At 36.4% G+C, this 27,349-nt stretch overlaps 1 protein-coding gene across 2 annotated transcripts; it reads left to right on the forward strand.

Moving 5' to 3' along the window:
- The first annotated feature begins 829 nt into the window (after positions 1-829).
- Positions 830-26,276, forward strand: LOC106867910 (3-ketoacyl-CoA thiolase, mitochondrial). Of its 2 annotated transcripts, XM_014912979.3 has the most exons (11): positions 830-923; positions 3,147-3,322; positions 5,935-6,063; positions 6,662-6,778; positions 8,608-8,755; positions 10,524-10,583; positions 14,114-14,226; positions 16,736-16,838; positions 17,841-17,938; positions 19,162-19,316; positions 26,086-26,276. In XM_014912979.3, exons 1-11 carry the CDS (start codon positions 908-910, stop codon positions 26,165-26,167), a joined length of 1,197 nt encoding a protein of 398 aa, XP_014768465.1. In that variant the 5' UTR covers positions 830-907; the 3' UTR covers positions 26,168-26,276. The 2 variants fall into 2 exon arrangements, with proteins under 2 accessions (XP_014768465.1, XP_089215818.1); XM_089359692.1 differs by lacking the exon at positions 830-923 and having other exon boundaries at positions 3,128-3,322.
- The last annotated feature ends 1,073 nt before the right edge of the window (positions 26,277-27,349 follow it).

Consider the following 27,349-nt stretch of genomic DNA (forward strand, 5'->3'; position numbering starts at 1 on the left):
ATATTATAGAGCCACGGGCAAAGCAATACAACAGAGCCCTATATTTATTTTCTAACAGTAAAGCTTAGCATGCATAGATTAGCATTAGTCCCAAGAACCGTAGGGATACCGGGAAACTACCTAGTATGATTATAGCTTAAGATGGCACTGCGTATGACTGGAGGTTACCATTAATTTTATAGTACATTAAGGACACTGATGTAGTGTTTGAGAATTATTAAAGAAAGCGTTTGAGCGCATGTGCATGTAGAAGGTAATGACCCAATGACTTACTGCTTACGCCACAAATAAAAAAAAATGCATAGATAACACCAAGCCGTTATATAAAAAGGGTGAAATGCTTTGTAATGTAGTCCTATTTGTACTACAAAGGGATTTGCAAGGCTAGAGAAGCCTTCAATCATAGGTCGATTTCATCAGGGTTCACCAGGGGCTAAACAACAAGAATATAAGCATTTACAACAGCAGCGATAATATGTTTTTTTATCTGGTACACTCATAAACCGAGTTGAACTTTGACGTCGATTACAGCAATATTTTGCATAGTTTCTTTAATCTCCCTCGCTGCGTTAAGTAAAGAATGTAATCAAGGTTAAAAAGTAGGACGTCACGTCCTAACAAATTGTAAAACATGGAGTATAAAACGAAAATGATATTCTTTTTAAGGAATGTCTAAATGCTATAAAAATCCACGAAAAGAATATCTAAGGACCTTATTTCAACCGAAGAAAGTTTCTTAATGTTTTATAATACAATAATCTTATACAACTCATTCAAAGGATAAAGTTCATTAAGGGGGAGATAACTCTCATTTCTTGGTCTTAATTTTGTTTACACGTTAGTAGAGCACTTGACAGCAATCGCACAAAACTACTTTTCGCGTAAGCTTCAGCTAAACCCGTTCATCATGGTCATTGCCCGGAGTAAGTTTTTCTTTTACATACTTGATAGAACGTTTTATATTTAAAACACCTTTACATTCGTTGGAAACCAATGATGAAAATTATAGTTAAAATTACTTTAACGACTATTAATCATGTTCTCCTTAGTAGGCAGGAAACCTTTTATTTTTCTCATCCTTTTTTATCTACGTTTATTTAAATGTTTGTTTAAATGTAGCCTAAATATAAACGAATCCAGAGCCAAAGTCCCCTGGAAGAAGTAACCTCAAAAGAATCGTATTTTAGAGTTGGTTTAGTTGGTAGTCGCTAGCAGGCGAAACGGAAAGCGATGGATTGCGTATTTGATACGTCCGTCAACCCCAGTCACCAACATACACGTAAAATGTTTGGTCATTGTCACAGGATCACAAAAATGAAATTAATATTATAGTAGTGGCCTTTACGCTGTGAATTTAATATCTCATCGAGGTCAACTGTGTCTTTCATCTTCTTGGAATCGATAAAATAAGTGTCATTTAATGTACTGGATCGATCAAACAGGTTAAATCCATCTTGCTATGCCTATGTTAGAAATTTATATCATAAGGAGAGGAATGACACATCCATACACAGTCACAAGTTAGTGAATTTGTACTTGAGTAAATTTTGCTATCACTCAAGCTACAGGACACCAAGCGAAAATTTTAGCTTCAGTTAATATGATTTGGCCAAATCAAACTGTCAAAGTCGAACTCTCTTGAGAGTTGGCCAGTGTTTCCTATTCATTGTGACTTCTTACACACACACACACACACACACACACTATTGGCACAATTCTTATGGAAAGTTAAAAACAATAACAACGTTCTAAAGCTCAAAATTCTGAGAAAAACATGCAGAAAATTTTTGCTTATTTTGTTTAATTAACCCCTATCTGTGTATGACGAAATTATGAACAGCACGTTTTTTAAGACCTGACAAGCATTAGTATGGCTTTTCTGAAGCCCTACATTCTGGATAGATTTGGACTTTGTCCTGCCTCTCACTCTCTCTCTCTCTCTCTCTCTGATAATGTGTTTGGGATTACATTCTCTAATGTGTCATTCATTTCTAAAACACACTGCAGGGCGTGATTTGAAGGGGATTTGACTGCTATTTCTAGCAAATTAAACGTTTGCCCTCATAATATTTAACAGGAATGTGTATAATACAAACAAAATTTATTTTTAAAAGGAAACTATAGGACTTGGATACAGTAGCTGTTATGTCCAGTGATAGTGTAGCCTTGCATTTGAAGTGATTGTAAGTTTAGTTGTGTGTTGTTGATGGTTGGAACCATGAGTGAGGTATGTGGTTGTTTCCTATTTTCATATCTGACTGAAATGAAGGTAAAACTTTGTAACTGGTTCTACTTGACAAAAGAACAACAAAATTTACTTAGTTTCTGTTTATGGCTGCTACAAGAATTGTAAATCTTGTCTATTTCAGTCTGATACAAAAATAGGTGACAACTGTTAAAAGTATATTTGCCTATTTATACACATAAGTTTCTATCTTAACATTTGGCAAAAAGTGTGTGTTGAACACTTCAAAATTTATATGTGGAATCTATAACACATACACACATGCAAGCATGGGCGGAGAAGCATATGAACCAGGGCAGTAGGGGTGGGAGAACTGTCCACTTAAATTTGGGCAAAATAGTGAGGAAAATATGGACAAAAGGTGGAATAATCAGTTAACAAATTAGTGGTGATAGCAAATTAGCTGCCAAATGAAAATTCTTGATAAACAACTACCTTACATTTTTCCCCATTATGTTTTTATTTTCTGCTTTTATGAGTAGTGGAATTAACCTTACACACTTTTTCTCCCCCATCCAACTTCCTGGTTTCACTGTATATAATAAATATATTAGTATATTTCAGCATTCAACATGTCATAGATACCTTCTCTCTCTTCATTGGTCCTCCCATCCCAATGGCTTCATCTTCTGACTTAGAACCAAAACTTCTCCATATTAAAACTTGTACAAGGGAGTGGGGGCTGCTACACAGACTTGGGCACATCTAGATGTGGTGGTAGTAGTGATGGTGGGGGAGACATTCGATGTCCTAAAGTCATATGGTCTTCCTGTATTGTACCAAAATTTGAAACCATTATTATTATTATTATTATTATTATTATTATTATCATTATTATTATTATTATTATTATTAATTAACCAATTTATTCATTTATTATTTATGATTTGTTCATTTTCAGCTGTAAAAGATGTCTTCATTATTGCTGCCAAGAGAACAGCTTTTGGTACTTTTGGAGGTAAGCTGAAAATGAAGTCTCCAACTGACCTGGCTGAAGTTGCTGCCAAAGCAGCTTTAGCATCGGCTAACGTGAAACCTGAAATGATTAATTCTGTCATAATTGGAAATGTTATCCAGGTAAATTGTCTTTTTTATTTTAACTCTATATCTTTTTTGTGAGTATGTAAGGAAAAAATATATTTCTAATGACTTATTCTGGCTGACAAACTGACCAACACACTAAAACCTTTTGCTATCTGACTAATTATTAAAGACTCACTTGCCAGCATACCTCTCTGATGTGGTGATGGGAGCCTTTGATAATGTAGATGTCTGTGACTTCATAGGATTGTAGATACTAGACACTTAGTGAAGAGGTTCCTGTCAGTTCTTTTTGGGTAGCAATGACATTAAAGAAGCCAAACTGGGTCAGTTTGTTTGAGCGATAGCACTTGCAATGGTGGCAACAGTGGCAGTCACACTAGCAGCATGCCAAGTAGCAGTGGCAGCTACAATGGCAATACCAGCAGCTACAAGAGCAACAACAGCAATGTTTCCGACAGTGGCAGCAAAGTTAACCTTGCTGGTGGCAACTGCAGCACCAGGATCACAGACTAGCAGCAATACCAGCAACAGCACCAGCAATGTTTCTGACAGTGGCAGCAAAGTTAACCTATTGTTGGTTTTACCGAAAGGAGATATTTGCAATGTGCTGTATTACTCTTGAATACTCTCCTGATGTCATATGGGCTGCATATTTTTTGTATCTTTTTGGAGAGGCCTTTCACATAGGGTAGACAGACTGTAGACAGTTTATTGGTTTCATCCTTTCTTTTCTTCATAATTGAAGTAGATAATATTTTTTGCGGGGTAGTTGTTGCTTAATAATAATAATAATAATAATAACATAGAAAAATACCTTAGGAATGAGAATCCAGGTTTGAAATTTCCCCAAGACACCTGATGAAGGCTGGAGGGTATATCAGCTGAAACGTTGTGTTAACAACAAACAAGATGAGGACAAATATCCATCAAATGTAAATAATGTACATAATTCCTCATCTCTTAAATATAGAACTGAGGTACAGGAATGGTTGTGTGGTTAAGCAGTTTACTTCTCAGTCACATATGACAGCTATACCAACATTCTTATTGTGCAGCACCTTGGACAAGTTGGGCAAGTCTTTTCTTACTATTTCTCATTGTCAGCCAAAGCCCTGTGGCTGAATATGGTTGCCAGAAACTGAAAGAAGGTAGTTACACACATGCACACACATATTAGCTAGTTGCATGTCATCACAGAATGATTTATATTTCAGAGATTTCCTTCTAAGTCGATTGTCTTCACTACAACTGGTGAGCCCCATCTACCTTTGACTACATTGAGTGGCTGTTGACTTCTTGGATTCCTCTACCCTTTGGCAGCTCCTGGTTTTCATCCTGTAGGGTGTCCAAAATCACCTGCCTCACTGAGAAAGTTTGGTGGGGGTGGCTGGTTTGTCAACAAGTGAGAAATTGAGTAAAACATGTTAGGTGATGCCATTAAAGACAAGGATAAAGTATCACTTTATGTTGGTTGTTTAATGCTTTTATTATCTTTTGAGAAAACTTCCCTTTATCAGATATAAGTTAGAAAATAATCCAGGAGTTTGGAGAAAAATTATTATTACTGACAGGCCATTCTAGTTTGTTGTGATGGAAAGCATTGATGGATTACTGTATTGATAGTTATGACTGGTGAAGATGGATAGTATCAGTAATAGCAGGTGACATGGTGTCATAAGCAGCAGTTGTAGATGTCCTAGCAAGTAGTTATTGTGGGTGTGCAAAGGGCTAGTGGGAAAGGTCGTTGGACAAAAGCTGAACTATAAGTTAGATAGTATCAGTAGCAACAAACCATGTGGTGTGTTATAAGCTGCAGAGGAAATTCATTTGGCGACTGATTTTGGCATGTTTCTCCAAAAGACTGAATAATTTTCTAGTAGTATTTGTAAATTTAACCTGGTCAAGACATTGGAATAAAAGAGTACTCTTATTTGCATTAAGCAATCTATGTAAAGTAATACAATAACTTGTCTTTGTCTTTATTGACATCACCTTACATATTTTATCTAACTTCTCCCTTGCATTGCTTAAAAGTCTTCATAAAATATATTCAAATTGTTTACATGTTGCAGTGCTTCAAGCAAATTACAATACTCTTGGGGCAATATTCTATGGCTCAGTTGGTAAAGTTGTTAGAAAATAAAGATAAATTACTGTGTGGTAATTGTTCCAGATCTCTGTGCTCTGAGTTCAAATCCTGCTGAGGTCAGTTTTGTCTTTTAGCTTTTCATCCTTTTGAGGTTAATAAATAAAATACCAGTTCTATACTGGAGTAAATTCTTCACTTTCACTCACTCTTTCTTTATGTCTATTTGTCTTGCTCTCTTCTAGAAGAAATCAGTTTAGTCAGACCTGGAGAAAAAGATGGTCTCCACCAGATCTAAAAACACCAAAAAAACACACCATATAGTATGACAGTTTAAAGGGCCCAAGGCAAGACATATATAATATGTTGGGGAGTGAGTGTTTGCTAATCTGCCAACAGTAATAAAATCACGACAAAGTACAAACATATATATTGAGGCTGCCCAAAACTGAAACATCCTGCTGTTTTTACAAATCCCTCTTCTTGTGATTAATCTAAGAAATAAGAATTAAAAACCAAATACATTGTTCTCTAAATTTCTGGTCTGATTTCCTTTCAGAGTGCCGCCGACTCCATTTACATTGCCCGTCACGTTGGGCTGCGTGTTGGTGTCCCTATTCCTGTTCCTTCATACACAGTGAACAGGTTGTGTGGTTCAGGTTTTCAAGCTATTGTGAATGCCAGTCAGGTAAGAAAGGCTTTACAATTTTATTATAGAGAGTGATTGGACAGATATGTTTGTGAGGTTGTGGTGAAATATCTAGTGTAAGAAGGGTTTTACAGTTTTATTATTAGAAACGGTTTATTACAGAGAGGAACTGATATGTTTAAAATGTGGAGAAATATCTAACGTTTTATGCTACACTCTATGAATGTGGAGTAGAAGATGGTGATGATGTTGTTGATGGTGATCATATTGGTGATGATGATGATTGTAGAGATGATGATAATGGTTGTGATAACAAAAATGATGGTGATGATAAGAATAAAAGCAATGATAACAAAGAGGATAATGATAAAAATAATGATGGGAATAAGTATGATGATGATGGTTGTGGTGGTGGTGGTGGTGGTGATGATGGTGAGAAAAGGAATGACTAAAAAAATGAAGATGGTCCAAATGATGGCTTAGAAATGATGATGATGGTGTTGATGAAAATAGTGATGATGAAAATAAGGAAGACAGTCTGAGTGATGGTCATGGTAATGATAACAATAATGAAAATGACGATGATGAAGAGAATAATGATGCTGATGTTGATACATAACTGTTCTTTTCTTTGTAGGAAATTATGTTGGGAGACAGTGACATTGTCCTATGTGGTGGTGCAGACAACATGAGTCTGACACCTTACTCTGTACGGAATATCAGGTTTGGAACAACATTAGGTATTGACCTAAAGGTAAATTTGATTCATCTCTTCTGCTTTAAGACACTCTTTTTCCAAATCCTGAAATGCTAAACTATACCAAAGACTATGGACAGGTCTTCAGCCCTGCTATCAAACCCTTTCCTGTTCCATGCCATATTCCCCCAGCTTCCCCTCTTACTTAGCATCCTTTCATCCCACCTAGAATCATTGTCCATGCTCTCTTTTGCTTTTCCTCAGTTATAGAGACCACTTTAGGGCCTTAGCCATTCAAGTTACGAGGTTATCATCACTAATACTAGTACCACAATAAAAGCATCTTCTACAATCTGTGAAGTGGTTGGTGTTAGTAAGGACATCCTGCTGAAGAAACCATGCTAAAGTAGACATCAGCACATGATGCTGTCCCCTAACTCATCAGACTTTGCCAGACTGTTCAACCTATGCCAGAGGCCTATGCATGGAAGCCTGGTGTTAAATAATGACGATGATGACTATGCAATAGACTGATCTAAACACATTGTATACACAATATCTTCATGAACGAAAAAAAAGGGATCAACCAGGCTGGTTTCAACCCTATGTTGAAATTCCATTAGTGACTGAGTACCTTCTTCAACTGTTCGAGACACTGCTTATAAAGCCATCATTATTAAGGGCTTAAGTAAATTGGATAATAGCCCAATTTTACACATATAACACATTTACATAACTTGTCTGATTAGCAAGTTACTGTTACTTTAACAATTTATTGAAATTTTAGACACAGGCTTGGCTGTGTGGCTAAGATGCTTGCTTCCAAACCACATGGTTTCTGGTTCATTTCCACTGTGTGCAAGTGTGGATTTGGTTGAAGAAAACTGAATGAAGCCTATTGTGTGTGTGTGTGTGTGTGTGTCCTTGTCTTGACATCATATGATGGTTGCTAACAAGCATCACCCTCATACAAGTGATGTCGTTAGTTTCCAATCTCCTGTGAAAAACGTCAACTCATGAAGGAGTATTATCTTGCTTGGAAACAGGTGAAGAAGGTTGGCAACAGGAAGGGCATCCAACCATAAAAGAGTTTGCATCAATGAATTCTGTTTGAGTTATGCAAGTATGAAAAGTGGACATTAAAACAAGATGGTTTCATACCTTTGACCCACTAGATTCTTAGAAGCACTGAAATCAATTATGAGCACTGTCCTTCCCCTCCTGACTAAGACACAAAATTTATATTTATGCATGGTTCGGTACAGGCTTGCTTGGCTGTGTGGCTAAGAAGTGTGCTTTTCAAATGTATGGTTTCAGGTTCAGTCCTTCTAAATGGCAGTTTGGGGATAGGGTTTCTACTATAACACCAAGCTTTGTGAGAGGATTCGTTTGACAGAAACTGGAAAATTATGTTGTGTGTGTGTGTGTGTGTGTGTACCTTGGTTAAGGGCTTAACAATTACTATAGTTGTATGATTTGAACTAATGACTAAGTAGTTTGTAGTTCAGCAATACTACTTCACTCATATTAAAATAAGAAGATTGAAAGCCCCCCCCCCCCCGATTTACCCCTAATTTATTAGATAATATATGTGTGCGTTATATATATATAAAAAGGCACCTGTGCCAGTGACACATGAAAGACATCCAATACACTTTGTAAAATGGTTGGCATTGGCATTAGGAAGGGTATCCTGCTGTAGAAACCAAGCCAAAACATGACTAGAGCCTGGTGCAGTTCTCTGGTTTACCAGCTCTGGTTAAATTGTCTAACCCATGTCAGCATGGAAAACAGATGTTAAATGATGATGATGAGATATATATATATATATATATATATATATATATATATATATATATAATGTATGTATGTTTTTTATTTAATAGATGGAAGACACTTTGATGGCTGGTTTGACTGACCTTCATGTCAAGCTACCAATGGCAATTACTGCAGAGAACTTAGCTGTGAAATATGGTATCAGCCGTGAGGAGGTTGATGAAATTGCTCTAAGGTCACAGACTAGATGGAGAGCTGGTAATTACTTTGTTAATGTGTTATTGTGTCAGTTTAATTAACTGACATCTTTTATTCTGTGTTTTGTTTCACTAACATCGATGTTATATGATAATGTCAACAGATTAAGTTTTATTGAATTGACACTTAGAGGCTGATTAGTCAACTGGCTGGGGTTGAGGTGCTGTATGTAGTTAACAGGTGCACATAGTGGTTTATCTAGTCAAAATGTAGTGATTGTGGTGTATCTAGTCAACATTTACTGACAATGGTCTAGCTTGTGGACGTGTACAGATGGTGGCCCAGCTAATGAACATGTTCCCTTGATTGACCGCATTTGGTACATGTGCAGACTATGGTCTTTCTAGTGAATATGTGCAGATGGTGATCTGTCTGGTGAACATGTGGGGACAGTGGCCTGTCTGGTGAACATGTGGGAACAGAGGTCTGTCTACTGAACATGTGTAGATGATGGTCTCTCTACTGAACATGTGCAGATGATAGTCTGTCTAGTGAACATATGTGAACAGTGGTCTGTTTAGTGGCTATGTGCAGATGAGCCTCTGTAGTGGACATGGTCAGACTGGAGTTTATCTCATGAACTTGCACAGATTGTGCTCTATCTAGTGAACAGCTCAATAAATTTCATTGTTTTTAGGCACAATATTTTATTATTCATTGTCACAGTCCACCAGAGCTGTCAATAGTATTAAACAGCAGATCATTTACTAATGTCACATGTGATAGACTGACATCCTTTGCAGGGGAATAAAGAATAATTAACTCCCATTTGCTTTATAACTATGAAACTGAAGTTACTCACTGACATTTAAAAGGTTCTAACGTTCTGTATATATATGTATATCTGCATATATATATATTCATATATATATATGTATGTGTGTGTGTATATATATATATATATATATATATATATATATACATGGATGTAAATCAAGAATAAGAATGGAGAAAATCACATCTTTTATTGGTCATTACATTATACATTACTGACGATCATTTCTGTTGTGCCAGCATATTTAGATACAGAAAATTACATAAAATACCAGTCAAATTGATATATTAAAAAATATATGCTAACACAGCATTATGAAGGCAATCCAGAATTCGCTAAATTCTAAGTGAATGAAGAAAATATCTCTAATACAAGTATCTCTCACACAAAAAAGAATGAAGAAGAAATATAATATTCTATGAAAAACCAGTTTATTATTTAAATTTTAATGATGTCAGTAGATAACAAAAATGAAAAAATAGCCATAATATAGGTACATGTGTGGCTAGGTGGTTGACAATTTCTTTCCCACCTACATGGTTTTGAGTTCCATCTCACTGCTTGGGCAAGTTTCTCTTACTATAGCCTTGGGTTGACCAGAACCTTGTATGTGAATCTGGAATCTGGTGGATGGAACCTGAAAGAAGACCATCATATATATAGATGTATGTGTGGGTGAATGTGTATATGTTTGTGTCTCATTGACATCACATGAAAACTGTAGAAGAGTTTCACTGTTGTACAAGCAGTGTCATTCATTTTCAATTTTTTGAAAAAACATGTTTGGTCATAGGGAAATATCACTTTGCTTGGAAACAGGGTTGGTAACAGGAAGAGCATCTGGAAATGTACCTCAATGAACTCTGTCTACCTCATGCAAGTATGTAAAAGTGGTAATCATAATGATGATGATGATGATAATAATAATAATGATGATTGTGTGTCTGAAACAACAAAATAAATTTTTCTTCAACAAATTGTTTTGTTTTCCAGCACAAGATGGTGGACATTTCAAGGCAGAAATTGCTCCTTTAACTGTAAAAGGCAAAAAAGGTGATTAATTTTTACAATTTGCTTTCACGTTTTTTTCTTTTGCTTAATTTTTCTAACAGATTAAACTCTTAATTGTTAATTGTGTATTCTCCTCACCTTGTAATTATTTCTATTTAACTTTTTGATGCTCCCTACATTAAATATGTTGGCACAAGCTACTGTTTTTCATCCTGATGGCTTTTTGAAATTTTTTAGTCACTAAACAGTTATATTTTATGACAACAATAATAAATGTATAATATTGTACTGTTGTAACAGACAGTATTGTACATTTATTTAATGTTTTGTTTTCATTGGTACTTCAGAAATATGGTGAAGTGTATGTTTCACTGATGAGGCAATAAGATGGTTGAAACATGTCCTGTATTGTCTTCCTTTGCTTGACCAGAGAAATGAAAATATTCACCATTGATTGAAATCTTGTTTACTCTTTTTCTTTCCTCATAATTATCTTTTTAATGAACCTTGAATTCATTACATTAATTATTATTAACTGGAACTTTAGAGCAGTCCATGGTAAAGCAGTAAAGTTCAGGGAAAGAAATGACAACTCATGCCTGTAGTAGTAATCATTTAATAAAACTAGATAAGTTAATGTGTCATGTGAAGTGTTCTAATATTTCACCTTTTGTTATTCATGACACATAAACTAATCTTGTTTTACAAATTTTGCTTATCATTCTAGGCAGACAAGTGATATGTTTTGAAGTAGATCATTGTGAAGGGAAATCTGTCAGTGTGTAGTGATGGTGGCGTTGGTAGTAGTAGTGGTGGTGGTGCTGGTGTAACAACAAATTACTTAAGAAATTTTATAATAACTAAATAGAGATCAATTTCCATTTTATCAATTTGAGGGCAGTTTACAAGATGGTGTGTCATGTGTGCATAAATATATAAATATTTTATGTGCCAGTTGCATGTAAAAAGCATCTGGCACAGTCTGTAAAATGGTTGGTGTTAGGAAGAGCATCCAGCCCTATTCACTAAGCCAAAACAGACAATTAAAGTCTAGACAGCTCCCTGGCTGGCCAACTTCTGTCAACCTATGCAGCTCATGTCAGCATAGAAAATGGACGTTAAATGATGATGATGATGATGATGATGATATGTAGTGAAGGCATGTGGCTTAATGGTTATGGGTATTTAGCTCTCAATTGTAATGTTGGTAATTTGATTACCGGCAGCATGTTCTCCTTGATCAAGAAACTTTATTTCACATTGCTTCAGTCCACTCAGCTGGCAAAAATGAGTGGTACCTGTATTTCAAAGGGCCAACCTTGTCACATTCTGTCACACTGAATCTCCCTGAGATCTACATTAAGGGTCTGCATGTCTGTGGAGTGCTCAGCCACTTGCAAATTAATTAATTTCATGAGCAGGCTGTTCTGTTGATCAGATCAGCTGGAACCCTCATCATCATAACCGACGGAGTGCCACAAATATATATATATATATATATATATATATATATATATATATGTTGTTGTACTTGGGGATGGTCATATTGCCAGTTTAGCCAATATATATATATATATATATATATATATATATATATATATATATATGGGAAGGTGCATGTGATATGTGACAAAAAGAAATGCATTTAACATTTGTTTTCCCTGTACTGTTCAACAGGGTCTGATAGGTTAGAGGACTCAGTTTAGCTCCAGTATCTACTTTGGCCACATTACAGAGTGAACTGGGTGCTTTTTAGTGTCATCAACACTAGTGAGGTTGCCAAGTAACTTGCAAGAAAATAAACCCCAAGTGAGTGGGACTCCGGTGGATGGGAGAGGGCAAATTTTTTTTTTTGTGCCAGGTGTTAAGAAGCTAAAGAATTATAGAAGAATATGCATAAGTGTTTTGCTGTAGAGGAGATACATGGCTACCTTGCATTATATAAGGGTGGTTGATAGTATCTGAAAAGTGAGATAAAGCTGGTCGTGATGAGGTGTCAATGTTTTTAATAAAAACAAAATGTGTTGTACAAAAGACAACACTGATATTTATATATTTTGTGGTTAAGTAGTTCCCTTTGTAGTCGTGTAATTCTGAGTTGTCTCATGGTGCAACATTATAGGTAAGTGCCCTATACGGTATATTGTAGGTTCTGGTCAATGCAAACCTTGTGAGTGAAATTTGGTAAATGGAAGTCTGTTGGATGAATTGTAATTGTTCCTTGGGTGTTAATCTATTGCTGACTTTAACATGACCACTTGGACCTTGTGTGCATTTAGTGGAACTACTCTGTTGCAAGCATTTGGGTCCCGTTTGTTATTTGAGGGTTCATCTCTTCCTTTTGTCAGTTCTTAGAAACTCTATGAAGAGGTGCAAATACCACCCTTCTTCCTTTGTCTTTCTTCTTCTTTCTTGCCTTTAACCTTCCAACGCGGAGTATAGGCCACTTATAATTGAATTACATGTTGCATAATTTTTCGCTTCTGTACTTATACTCTGCCATGAATGTCCCCCTTTCTCTAGTTCCCTTTGTGTTGATCTACGCTACGAGTTCTTAGGCCTACCCCTCTTTCTATATCCATCTGGATTCCACTGTAAAGCATTTTCGCTACATTTGGTGTCTTTTCTAATTGTGCTACCAATCCACTTCCACTTTTTCTTAAATATTTGCTCCCTAATTGACTGAGCCAAATAAAAAAAGCAACTAGTTTATGAACAAATCTTAAAATAACTGAAATGAAGCTCAGTGGCTGTGGTGGTTAGATGTTGGAATATTTATTCACCATAGAATGCAGTAAGTGGCATGCTTAAACCTTTTAGTTGAAAGTGGGTTATACATCTTTAGACGTATACCTGACTTTCCTACTATAAACTTAGAATATAACGGAACGCTGAACTCCAGACTATCAACTTAAACAACACTTTATTCAGGTGGTAAATATATACACCTTTAATTCTTGTTGTTACAGCTTCTGTTGTGTATGAGCATAGTTGTTGAGACGTTGTTCTGTAGTTGTAAGCGAGCTGTCGAGTGTAAGTCCGAAAGATGTAGAGAGACAGCTTAACCCGTAAAGAGGCTGTCTCCGGGTTGGAGTATTAGAGACACTCTTGACACATCCGTGCTCATGGTCGGCCGACCGTAAAAAAGAGAAAGATTTAAGCGGGAACGCTTGCTTGTTTAATTCCATGCATGCGTGAGACTACGCATGCGCACGGCGTTACTACAACCTTAATATTACCTTATGCACTCATTATGTCAGCTCTCTCTACTCCATGTGGATGAGCATATAACTCTGCACATCTACATGAGCATCACTATCCAGCAGTGATAGTGTAGTCATTGTTGTGTTGTTTAGCCTCTAGTTGATGCCGATTGAGCAGATTTATAGGATCAAAGCCAACCTAACCATGACCATCTCTCAAATATTTTCATGCCAAGTTTATCTTGTACTGCGTTATAAACATTAAGCAATAAATATTTTTAGACAATAGGGTAACAACTATTTTATCATCATCTTTGATGCAGTAAGATATTTCAGAGCTGATGTTTTGTTTTAATTCTTTTATTACAGGTGCCGAAACTTTTGAAGTTGATGAACATCCAAGACCTACTACCAAAGAATCTTTGGCCAAATTAGCACCTGTTTTTAAGAAAAATGGTGTTGTTACTGCAGGAAATGCTTCAGTAATTATTAATTACTCTTTACTTATAAATTTTAGGGACATTTTTGCCAAAGTATTAGTATGACATTTTGTAACTCTGGTTTCAGCTTAGGTTTTTCTTGTTTAAATTGCTTTATTTTAAAATATTTATTAGGGTCTGCAGGAAAAGATTCTGCAGCCCAATGCCTTCACACACCCTCCAAAATCAGTGAAATCCAAGCTGTTAACATATTTTTTACACAATTTCACGTTGATAGCTGCAGGACAGCCATGTGTAAGAAGGAAATTTAAGAGGATTCACATTCTGGGGAAGAAGAACTGGGTGTCATGGTTAGTGAAGAACATGGTGGTGGTGGTGGGGAGAAAATATAGGTGGTGGGAAGAGGAGAAAAATGTTAGTCAGGAGTGCTGAAATGGAAGTAGGACAAGATTAGCCAGTTATGAAGAGTAGGGGTCACTGTAGTCATCATCATCATTTAATATCTGTATTCAAAGTTGGCATGAGTTGGATGATTCAACAAGATTCAGCTGGTGTAAGGGCTGCATTGGTTTCTGATATCAGCTTTAGCATGGTTTCTATTGCTGGATTCCCTTCCTAATGCTAACCACTTTATAAAGTGTACTGGGTTCCTTTATCATGGTACCAGCATTAGTGAAGTCATCAAGTAACTCACAAGACAAAACCCATTGAAAGAGAAGAAGCACAATATTGAGGAAGGTGGCTTTGTAGCAGATGTTGAGAAGCTTAATTGTGAAAGAGAAGTAGCAAAATAGGTAGAGAGAGGAGACAGTATGTCTGTGAATCTGATGTTGGAATATGTTGATTAGGCACTTTGCACCAGTCAGTCATGTGGCCTTTCTTCAAATTTGATATTTGGTTTAGGCTCACTGTATGTGAAATAGCAGCACCATCCATGATTTGGAAACACTTTTCCATTGTTAATCTCACAGAAACTTTGTAGTCGGGTTAGTAATTTCTGGTTCTGCAGAGAGAAGGGCTGGATGCTTTCTTAATATCCACCAAATGTAAGTGTGTATATGTGTGTGTGTGTGTGTGTGTGTGTGTGTGTGTGTGTGTGTTTGCACATGCGTGCCTGTCTTTGTTTACATCTGCACTCACTTTTATCAAAGTCGTGATGTAATTTTTCCTGTCAACAAATCATCCATTTACTTTGTACCTTTGAAGACATGTGAAATAAGAGATCCCTTGAAAACCAAGTTAGGGTTAATAAGAACAAGGGCATCCAATTGTAAAACAGTGCCTCAACATCATATTTGTCTAACCCACATGGTAAAACATGCATAATACTCTCAACTGTTCTTAAGCAAAGACTCAGTCATTACTGTTACTTTATTGTTATTTCTCCTTCATCCTCTTCACAACTGTTGGTCTCTTTCTTTATTGAACTGTGGTCTACTCGATTTTAGCTTTAGAATTACATGTCCCTGTAGTTTAGAAGTTTATTTCCCAACTACATGATGTCAGATTCAGTCCCACTGCACCTCATCTTGGGCAAGTGTTTTCTATTCTAGTCCCAGGCCTACCAACACCTTTTGAGTGGATATGGTAGAGGAAATTGAAAGAAGACCATTTTGTCTGTGTGTGTGTGTGTGTGTGTGTGTGCACATTTGTGTTTCTCTGAAAATTGTTGAGCTATAAGCAGTGATGTTATCGTTCTTCCTGTCAAAAAATCATCTATTGGTTTTGTGCCTTCAAAGATATGGAGTAAAATAAACTTTTGTTTAAAAAAAAATTGAGAGCTAGTTTTATGCATTTGTTTTCCTATGTTTGCATGGGTTAGATGAATATGATGCTGAGGCATTGTTTCATAGCTGGATGCCCTTGTTCTTGTTAACCCTTTCTTGGATTTCAAAGGATCTCTTATTTCACATGTCTTCAAAAGCACAAAGCAAATGGATGATTTGTTGACAGGAAAAATGACAGCATCATAACTTGTACATGACAACTTTGGTAAAAGTGAGAGGATTTGTTCACACACACACACACGCACACACTCACTGTCTCTCTCTCTCTCTTTCTCTCTCTCTCTCTCTCTCTCTCTCTCTCTCTCTCTTACATATGGTGGGTGTTAAGAAGGGCATCCAGCCACAGAAATCACGCCAAAATGAGCATTGGAGACCAATGTAGTCCTCTGTCAAACTGTACAATGCATGCTGGGAGGAAAAATAGACATTAAATGATGGTGGTCTTTCAGTTTCCACCTACCAAATCCTATCCCAAGATTGATTGTCCCATACAAAAAGCTATAGAAGATGACACATGCCCTAGGTGCCATGTTGTGTGACTGAACCCGAAACCACTAAGCTGGGAAGTGGACATATTTTTCAGTCATGCTTGTGCCTATAAACCTAACAATGTCCTCAAACTCATCAATGGGTTTAAAACAATGTCTTTTGTGTTGCCCTTAAAAGTATATGAATGCAGTTATTTTGTTCTTTTTTTTCAAAGTCATATGATTTTTGGATTTTTTATATAATACTTTTTTCTTTCAAACAAAAAAAAACTAAAGGGAATTTGTGATGGTGCCAGTTGTTTGATTTTGGCCAGTGAGAAAGCTGTAAAGAAGCACAACCTTACCCCATTGGCTCGAGTAGTCTCCTATGGTATTGCTGGTAAGTTTTCAAAATTACCTCTCTATATGTGAGTAATTACTCTCCAAGATAGGTTTCACAGAACTGTGTCCCATTTCCAAGACAAAGAAATCTCTGTGACAATGCTATATATTTGTGTATCATTATCACCTTTAAACAATTTTTAGTCAATAGAAACATTCATAAACAAGTCCATCTCCATTTTGAATCTCTTTCTCCCTTTAGTGATGATGTCCTGTATGTGTCTTAGAAGTAAAATTGGGCTGATGGAAACTATGGGAAGCTTGTCAGTTGGACTACACCATTAATTCAATAGGTCTTCTTTGTCACACTCTGTCATACTTTTAAATAGTATGGTTGATCAAATGATTGAATATTCATTGGTGAAAGCAATCCTGGTCCATTTACCATTTACTGATGAAAGAATGATTGTTGTGGCATTTCATATCTTTCCTGTGTGTATGTGAAATAGCTACAAACCCAATCATATCTGGATCAGGAACTCACTTTTGCCCATAGCTTTAGGTTCTACTTTATTGATACAGCTATAATGTAAAGTTACATACTTTTCAATTGTAATACAATTCTATATTTCCGAGATGAATATATTTTGTGTACACTGTTTCCTCATCTTGATTGTTGCTTTCACTATGCTTCAGCTGTTGTATGCTCCAACCTTCTTCACCTTAGTGCCTTGCCTGAGATTGAACTCAGGACCTCTAAGTGACTGCACTTTAACCAACGCCTTTACCCACAACACTATAAGATAGGTAGTGACAGAGTGAATTTTTAAGGCTTATAAACTCCCATTGATGTCTTATGTTGGCTCTGTATTGATTAGATAATACAATTCTATATTTCTGAGATGAGGAATTATATTATGTAGACTGTTTACTTAAGTCAGACTGGTGTCTATGCTCCAGCCTTCTTTAGGTGTCTTGTGATTCACCTTAGTGTCTTGACTAGGATTGAACTCAGAACTTCTAGGTTCATTTGTAGTTGACATTCAGAAATCTCTTCCAGGTTGTGATCCATCAATAATGGGTATAGGTCCAGCTCCTGCTGCACAAGCTGCACTGAAAGTTGCTGGGAAAAATATGCAAGATATGGACCTTATAGAAGTAAGTATATTTTTGGTCAGTGGTTCTCACCATTTTTTGTTGTTTATGTACCACTTTTGAACCTAACTTCCCTTTCTGGTCCCTTCATAGATGTTATTAGTTATAAAATTCTTACACTATTTTACCATGAAGTAAAACTGAACTGTTTATCATAACTTAAAAAGCAGCCATTTCTATGCAGATTAAATTGTGTATTTATGAAGAAAGTTTCATATATATATATGCCAAGTAAGATCGTTGCCAGTGCCCCTGGACTGGCTCTTGTGCGGGTGGCACATGAGATGCACCATTTTGAGCGTGGCCGTTGCCAGTACCGCCTGACTGGCTCCCGTAAGATTTTCGAGTGAGATCGTTGCCAGTGCCCCTGGACTGGCTTGTGCGGGTGGCACATAAAAGACACCATTTCGAGCGTGGCCGTTTTCGTGCGGGTGACACGTAAAAGCACCCACTACACTCTGAGTGGTTGGCGTTAGGAAGGGCATCCAGCTGTAGAAACTCTGCCAAATTAGATTGGAGCCTGGTGTTGCCATCCGGTTTCACCAGTCCTCAGTCAAATCGTCCAACCCATGCTAGCATGGAAAGCGGACGTTAAACGATGATGATGATGATGATGATATATATATATATATATATATATATATATATATATATATATATATATATATAAATTTACAAGGTGATACAAAAGAAGTAGAAGCTATGAAAATTGCTGAAAATTAACTTTAAAAAATATGTACTTCATTAAAAAAATACCCATAGAAACAAAATATATTGTAACAAAAAATATTCTTATGATTGGCACTTTATTCTGTATCAATGAGACTTGTGGCAATGGAAACACACCAGTTATTCCAATTGTAGCATTGTTAGTGAAAAACAATCATCTTTTGTTGAAATATCACTGTAGCTTCTTAATCTTTTCATATTGGATTAGCTGCATAAAACCAAATTCAGTGAGATAAGTTGTGAGAAAAGTAACGTATGAGCTTACATTCTTCCAGAGAAATGGAAACTTTGTGGTAACTTCATTGCTTTTCTGTAAATTATATTTATGTTTGAATCTACCATGAGATGTTTGAGTACTCTGTAACTTAAAAAGTTTCACCTATAATGTAATATCAATGCTACAGAATTTACCCTAAATACAACATAACTGGGAATATCAACAATAATAGTAACAACTACAGCAATGTTTGGTATAATGATATTAAATTTGATTTTAGGTTAACGAAGCTTTTGGAGCTCAATATTTAGCTGTGGAAAAAGAACTTGGACTTGACCCTGCCAAGACAAACACAAATGGTGGTGCTATTGCTCTTGGACATCCACTGGCTGCTTCTGGAGCTAGAATAACTGGACATCTTGTCCATGAAATTAAGTAAGTTCCTCAACAAAACCAATGATTTCTTTTCCTATTTTTTAATTTCTGTATTATGTTGCTGTGCCTGAGAAAGACAACTGTTGTTCCTATTCTTTCATTTTTTTGTCGTCATATTTTTGACTTGATTTCATTTATTTCTAAAAAATAATGAAGAATTTAGTAAAATAATTTTGTCAGTGTTAAGCTGGTACTTGGAAGAAATTACCAACAAAATTTTAATGGAACTTTTTAACTTACATCATTTTAAAATATGAATTTTGTACTATAGAACCTGAAGTAGTCTCAAGCAAGTTGGTGGCAAGAGTTAAGGACCCTGCTTAGATATTTAGAAGGTGGGGTCATCGCTATGTGTAATTGGCATCAGGATTGATATGGACTTTGAGGAGTTCAGGTAAATGTTTTGTTGGGTGACATAGATGGAGCTCTTCAAGGAAGGGGTTTCTTCAGTTAAGAAGTTTCTGGACTGGAAAGACTACATATAAAATTTAGTATGGAAGCTTCTGGTGAAATGCAGATCACAGATGGGGAGAAGCAGAACAAAGATGGGAAGAATGACTTCTTGAATATCTTTCACAAGAAGGATATTCAAATAGTCATTAAGGACTGTTAGTGTCTCACTTAAAAGGTTAATATCTAATATTATAATGGCCAAAGAGAAAGTGAGTGAAGAATACAAAATATTGTTAGATTAGATGTACTAGTTTCTTCATTCTTCTTTTCTCTCACTAAACACCTCACAGTACACACACTTCTAATTTATTAGTGTTAACATGTTAGCATTACTGTTAACATAATAAAGTGAAGACTAAAAATACAATTAGAAATGTTTATGTGATGAGGAAATGACAACTCATTGATTAACAAATTTTAATCATTTTGGCAAGTATGGAAAATAACTCCGGGTGTTTTTTTCCCTATTAAATATGACAAATTAATGTTTTTTATATTTTTAGTATCTCAGTAAATAAATTTCAATGAATCATTTTTTTATTATGCTAATTTAAAATATGCTAATTATAATGTTGTCTGTTTTTGCTGAAAAGGGCTGATATGACTGACACGTGTGGAGTTGTCTTCCTTACTTGATGATTTAAAAATATAAGTTATTGAGCTGATGTCTTATGCTCATCAGATAATTATTTCTAATTAGATTTTTGATGTTCACTTCATTAAATGTGTTAGCTGTAACTTAACTATTATGTGTTTTTAATGGTAGTTTGCTGGTTACATACCTTACCCTTCTTCTGATGAAGGAAGAAGTGTTGAAATCAACACTGCAATCTGTCTAGACACTTTCCAATGTATAGTGAATCTTTTCCCCTCTTCTATTAATTAGTGGTGGAAGGGGCAGTGCCCATAGCTTTTGCAAAATTAGTGAATTGATGCAGTTAAATTTCCTCTTGAACTAGTCCCAGTCAACACTTGCAGCAAAGACATGAGCAGGGAGGAAAGGATAGGATATTCTGTTATAAGCATTGGAAAATTATAGACTTCCCAGTGACTAAAATTCTTAGTCATAAGATTACCACCTGGGATAAAACCATTAACCATTGTTGTGAGGCACTGATCTTTCAAACACTCACAGTATAATTGCTACTCTACAAATGTGCTGGGTTCTCTGTTTCTTTGGGACAATCATACCTAGAACACTATATTCACAATATATATTTATGTGTGCATGTACATGTGTGTGTGTGTTTGTCCTCCACTACTACTGACAACCAGTGCTAGTGTGTTTACCTCCCCATAACTTAGCAGTTCAGCATAGAGGACTGATAGAATTTGTACCAGGCTTTAAAAAAAAGTACTGGGGTCAATTCATTCAACTAAAATTTCTTCAAGGCAATACTCCAGCATGGCCATAATCTGACTGATACAGGTAAAAGATTATATATATATAATCTTTTATCTTTTACTTGTTTCAGTCATTAGACAGTGGCCATGTTGGGGCACTGCCTTCAATTTTTAGTCGAATTAATTGACCCCAGCACCAATTTTTTAAGGCTGGAACTTATTCTATTGGTTTTCTTTGCCGAACTGCCAAATTATGGAGACGCAAACACACCAACATCAGTTGACAAGCAGTGGTGGGGGACAGACGCAGACACATATACACAAATATATATCGTGATGACATATGTGTGTGTGTGTGTGCATTTGTGTTTGCCCCCGTCACTGCTTGGGAAGACCGGTTTATGGGATTACCCTGAAAGGGTTTAACTTTATAGCATATCGTCAGACCCCAAAACCTGTTGGTCTAAGACCTCTTCAAAATTTTGGGGAAGGAAAGACCTTGTTACGAATGTAAACAAGTGGATTATGTCCCTTTGCCATTGACCATCGACTGCCGACTCATGGCTGTGCTGTCATCTTGTGTTTCTTAAAAAGCTACTAAGGTATACAATAGGGGGTTATCTCCCTTTACCACTGGCTATCAACTTCCGGCTGTGCCGCCATCTTGTGAATTCCAAGTCACTAACAGAAATTTCCTTAAATGCAAACCTATCCCGAAGATCTCCGTTATAAAGGTAATGGATACTCCCTGGCTCGAGTGAGTCATTTAGGAGTCGATAATCGATGGCCAATAGTAAAGGGAGATAATCCTCTTGTTTACATTTGTAACAATGTCTTTCCGCCTCCATAATTTGAAGAGGTCTTAGGTTAACAGGTTTTGGGGTCTGACGATATGCCATAAAGTTAAACAATTTATGGACAGGAAAACCTAGGGTAATCCCATAAACAGGTTCCCCCCCCCCCCCCCAAAAAAAAAAATTATACTGCTCTACATCTTAGAGTGTGCTTCTTTGTCGGATTTATGTTTTCTACAAAAGATATATATATATATATATATATATATATTTATGTATATATTTATGTATATATTTATGTATATATTAATATTATCTTGGTTGAAAAACTTCGATAATGCAAATATGTTAATAGTTACCAGGCTAGCAAAAATCTCACAGAAAACTGGGATATTATACCTGGTTAAGGGGTAGAAATTCCATGTTAAAGTGATGTATTTTGAGTTGATATAAAAGAATAATAATAAATGGAGCAAAACATATATAATCAATAAGTTCCTTTAATTCCTACACATGTTACAAAAATTATATGCACTCTACTCCAAAGGAATGAGAGATGCTAGTTTATACATATAATTTTATCATCAGGGAACCATTTTACAAATGCAAGACTTGTGCTAAATGCTAAGATTATGTACGAGGAATAACACTCCTTGTACGTAATCTTAGCATTCAGCATAAGTCTTGCATTTGTAAAATGGTTCCCTGATGATAAAATTATATGTATAAACTAGCATCTCTCATCCCCTTGGAGTAGAGTGCATATAATTTTTGTAACATGTGTAGGAATTAAAGGAACTTATTGATTATATGCATTTTACTCCATTTATTATTATTCTTTTATATATATATATATATATATATATATATATATATATATCCTTCATTGGACACTAAACTCGGCTTGTGTAGACCTGTTGGGGCAAGTGAAATCGAAATCGTGATTGAACCAAATTCGATGACTGGCACCCATGCCAGTAGAGTGCTAATAGCACCATCCGAGCATGATCATTGGCAGAGCAGCTGTGTGGCTTCCGTGCCAGTGGCACATAAATAGCACCATTTGAGCGTGATTGTTACCAGCGTCGCCTTACTGGCACTTGTGCCAACCACTCCGAGAGTGTAGTGCTTTCTACATGCCACCAGCATTAGGGCCAGTTAGGCGGCACTGGCATCGACCACACTTGAATGGTGCTTTTTATGTGCCACCAGCACGGAAGCCAGTCAGGCGGTATTGACAATGACCACGCTTGAACGGGGCTTTTTACATGCCACCAGCATGGGACCAGTCAGGCAGCACTGGCATTAACCGTGTTATGCATCCAAAGAATCAAATGAGGTCAAAGAACTTACAATCAATGGCATGAACATAATATCTCTCTGATAACAATATAAACAATATAGCATTTTGCACTAAAAGCCAATATAAAAGTTTCTCTCGTGGTATTTACTACCACAATGTATTTTGTTCTTACAGAACATCCATATTTAAGTGGGGACAAATATTACCCCTTGGTATTAATAGTGCCTCTGTCACTAATATATACACAATATACGATATGCTGGTGATAGATAGTTATTGGTAGGCAGCAATGAAAAATTGCAAGAAATTGTTGATTTTGTAAAAGAGCTAAGTGACACAAAAGGCCTAAATATGAATATGAAAAATATAAAAAATAAACAAAGACAATAGTTATCAATAAAGCAGAGAATAAAAGGAAGCAGATATAAAGGTAGATAGGACTGAAGTCTGGACAAGTAAAAAAAAAACCCAAGTATTTTAGGACAAATAATAACTTGGGAAGGTTGCTTTGAAGAAATTACATGTATGTGTGTATATATATATATATATATATATATATATATATATATATATATATATATATATATATATATGAAGCTGCAAACACACACCCACATCTAAATGGAAAGTAGATATGAAATAATGGTAGTGGTGTTAATGTAGACACACCCCTATACTCATATTATGCTCATTTGATTTTTATAGGTGGTGAATTGGTGCAGATGATAGAATGCTGTACAAAATGTTTTATAGAATCTAATTTGCTTCTTCCTATTTATGACTTGTGGGTCATCTTTCCTTTTCATACCACTTTGGCTGTCAGTGGATGGAAACCAGATGGGGTGAAGGTGATTTCATTGATTATAAGTTTCCCATTTGTTCCCATTCAAGTGCAATACTGGATGGAGGTGATGGTGGGGAATGCTGAGATGGGGAGTGGGATTAGGTTTTCTTCTGCATCATGGGATGACATTACAAATGTTGCTGTTTAGCCCTAGGTCAATCCTCATGTAGCTGGATCATGACAAATTACTCAAGCTGTGGCCATTCCCTCTTTCTTTTTTTTCTAGCAGTATGTCTGCTGGATAACATTATCCAATGTATTCTTCCTCTTTTAAGGCACTAATGTATGACTTAAGTGAATTTTGGTTACTATTACTAGCAGGTGAAGCAATTATGTAGAAGCTCCTTTGTTGATATGTTTCTATTTTTTCCCAGGCATCAAATTCATGCTCTAGTTGAACCTTTTGGGTTCTTTATGAAGAAGAGAGTAATCTCCTGGGTCTCTTTGTACAAGCTTTTGGCTTGTTTGCTTTGATGTGTTTATAAGTTTAGGCTAATGAAGCTAAACTATTAATCAGCAAGGTTACCCTCTTCAATACTGGTGTTGTCTTGACTGAATGTCAGATACCAGGTTAGTTAAGTCAGATTTGATCAACAGCTGGACTAATAGAGACAGATTTGATCAACAATCTGACAGATTTGATCATTAACTAGACAGATTTGATCACTAACCAGACTAGTTGAGAGAGATTTGGTCAACAACCAGACTAGTTGAGTGATTTGATCAACAGCCACACTAGTTAAGAGAGATTTGACCAACAACCAGACTAGTTGAGAGAGATTTAATCAACAGACGCACTAGTTGAGAGAGATTTGATCAACAGCCTTGCTAGTCGAGAGAAATTTGATCAGCATTCGAACTAGTTGAGCCACATTTGATCAGCATTTGAACTAGTCGAGGCATATTTTATCAGCACTCAAACTAGTTGAGCCATATTTTATCAGCATTCAAACTAGTCAAGCCAGACTAGTCGAGTCATATTTGATCGACAATCAGACTAGTCGAGCCATATTTGACCGACAGCCAGACTAGTTGAGCTATATTTGACCGACAGCCAGACTAGTCGAGCCATATTTGACTGACAGCCGGACTAGTCGAGCCATATTTGACTGACAGCCAGACTAGTTGAGTCATATTTGACTGACAGCCAGACTAGTCGAGCCATATTTGACTGACAGCCAGACTAATTGAGCTATATTTGATCAACAGCCAGCCTAGTCAAGACATATTTGATCTACTAAGTTGTAGTCTATTGCATAGTTCACTGTTGCAAATAGTTGGTCAGTTGGCTTCACTTGGCCAGTTTACTTCAGTGATAATTTTGAATTTAGAGCCTAATCCAGGGGCGATATAACTCCCATCTGCTTAACACTATAGGAAACTGGATGTACAACAGTCAGTCCCATGTATCCTTGTGATTCAGTAATGAACAAATTGCTTAACATAGTTAAAGGACCTTAACAAGGGATCAGAGCTGAAGTATCTTTTGTTCCTAAAGAAGAATCAGTCTTTGCTATAAAGTTTTGCCATGTTATAAATGTAATGTCACAATCAGAGGTTGTGAAACTTAGCATTTGTTGTAACTTTAAAGGTTTTAGTTGTTTAATGTTTATAAAGAGAGATGAGGTACAAACTTACTTCTTTGATATATGTATCTATTATGGCCCAGTAGTTAGTGTTGCACTCATGATCATCAGCTTGTGATTTTGGTTCTCTATCTAGCAAAACACTTCATTTCATGTTGCCTCTGTCCACTCAGCTGTAAATAAATTTCAGCAATAGCTGTGAAGTTAACTCTGCAATGACTGACATCCTGTTGTAGGGGTTTGCTGGAGTTGTAATCTCAGTCTCTTATATTCCATAGTATCTGAGTTAAGCTCTGACCTTATATGTCCTATGGTTCAAGACAGATCTAAGTAAGTATTGCTGTTGAAAGAGGCCAAGTTGTTTAACTCTTTATTAGGTTGAAATTATTGCTCTTCAATTAACTAAAATTTGTGATTGAATTATTTAATACATTTTCTATTTCAGACGTACAGGTGGAAAACTGGCCCTTGGTTCAGCATGCATTGGTGGAGGACAAGGTATTGCTGTTATTACAGAGAATCTGTAATAAGTCGTTGTTTTTAGAATTTCTAATGAGACCATCCATACTTTCTAACAATGTTTTTTACTTGACATATGTACATATTACTTGAATAAAGTGATAGTTTTTTACATTGTTCAATTTGTTGAAAATATTTAGCTTTTTTATGCAAGGAAAGAGAAGAAGGAGATCGAGGAAGACATGGGATGAAGGCTGATCTCAAGATGTTGAGCTTCATGAAGAGGAGATGACAAATGCTCAAGATGATTGGTAATTAGCTGTGCTTGAGAAAACACATCTGTCACTGTGAAAACGAGGTCCTAAAAGCCTATACATGCTGGGCCCTGCCCCTGCATCCAGTCTGTTCCATCAATCACATCTCATCTCTCATCTTCTGGACATCTGTCTCGCCATCACTCTTCTATTGCACTACATGGCTGGTGTTATCACTTGTGGGCAGAATTGATTCTCCCTTTCTGAGTTACATCTTTAACAACTTTCGTCTGCCGTACCTCATCTTTAACAACTTTCGTATTTGCTATCATTCTCAATGTCTTCCCACATCCACCATCGATATCCCCTACTATTGTTGCTCTAATCACTCTCATGATCCTCTGACCACCATCTCTTTCACTGGATATCTCCCCCTCCCCCATTCTTCTTACTCCCTGCACCTCATCCGCCTCCTTTCTGATCTATCTGCAGGTTTCCACTTGTCACCTCCTCTTTCTCAGGCCACTTTTATCTCTCTTACCTTAACCTCCCTCCATACTGATATTTTCTCTCAGCCACACCTTCACCCTTGTTCATCACTCACTACATTCACCTCTTTGCTCATTTTTAACAATCTGTTACTCTCCTCCTAGACTCTTATGAAATTACTGGCTCTTTTTGCTCCCTTAATACATTGTCTATATTCTCTCATTATTATCTTATTGAACCTTGAGGGGTCACTCTGGCACTCCATCTCCAACATATTTATTTTCTTATTTCTTTACTGCCCACAAGGAGACAAACAAGGACAATCAAATGGATTAAGTCGATTATATCAACTCCAGTGCGTAACTGGCACTTATTTAATCGACCCCGAAAGGATGAAAGGCAAAGTTGACCTCGGCTGAATTCGAACTCAGAACGTAGTGGCAGACGAAATACCACTAAGCATTTTGCACGTCGCATTAATGTTTCTGCCAGCTCGCCATCTTATTT

The sequence above is a fragment of the Octopus bimaculoides genome, chromosome 11 (genome assembly GCF_046866305.1).
Source record: "Octopus bimaculoides isolate indiv1 chromosome 11, ASM4686630v1, whole genome shotgun sequence".
Classification (NCBI taxonomy): Eukaryota; Metazoa; Mollusca; class Cephalopoda; order Octopoda; family Octopodidae; genus Octopus; species Octopus bimaculoides.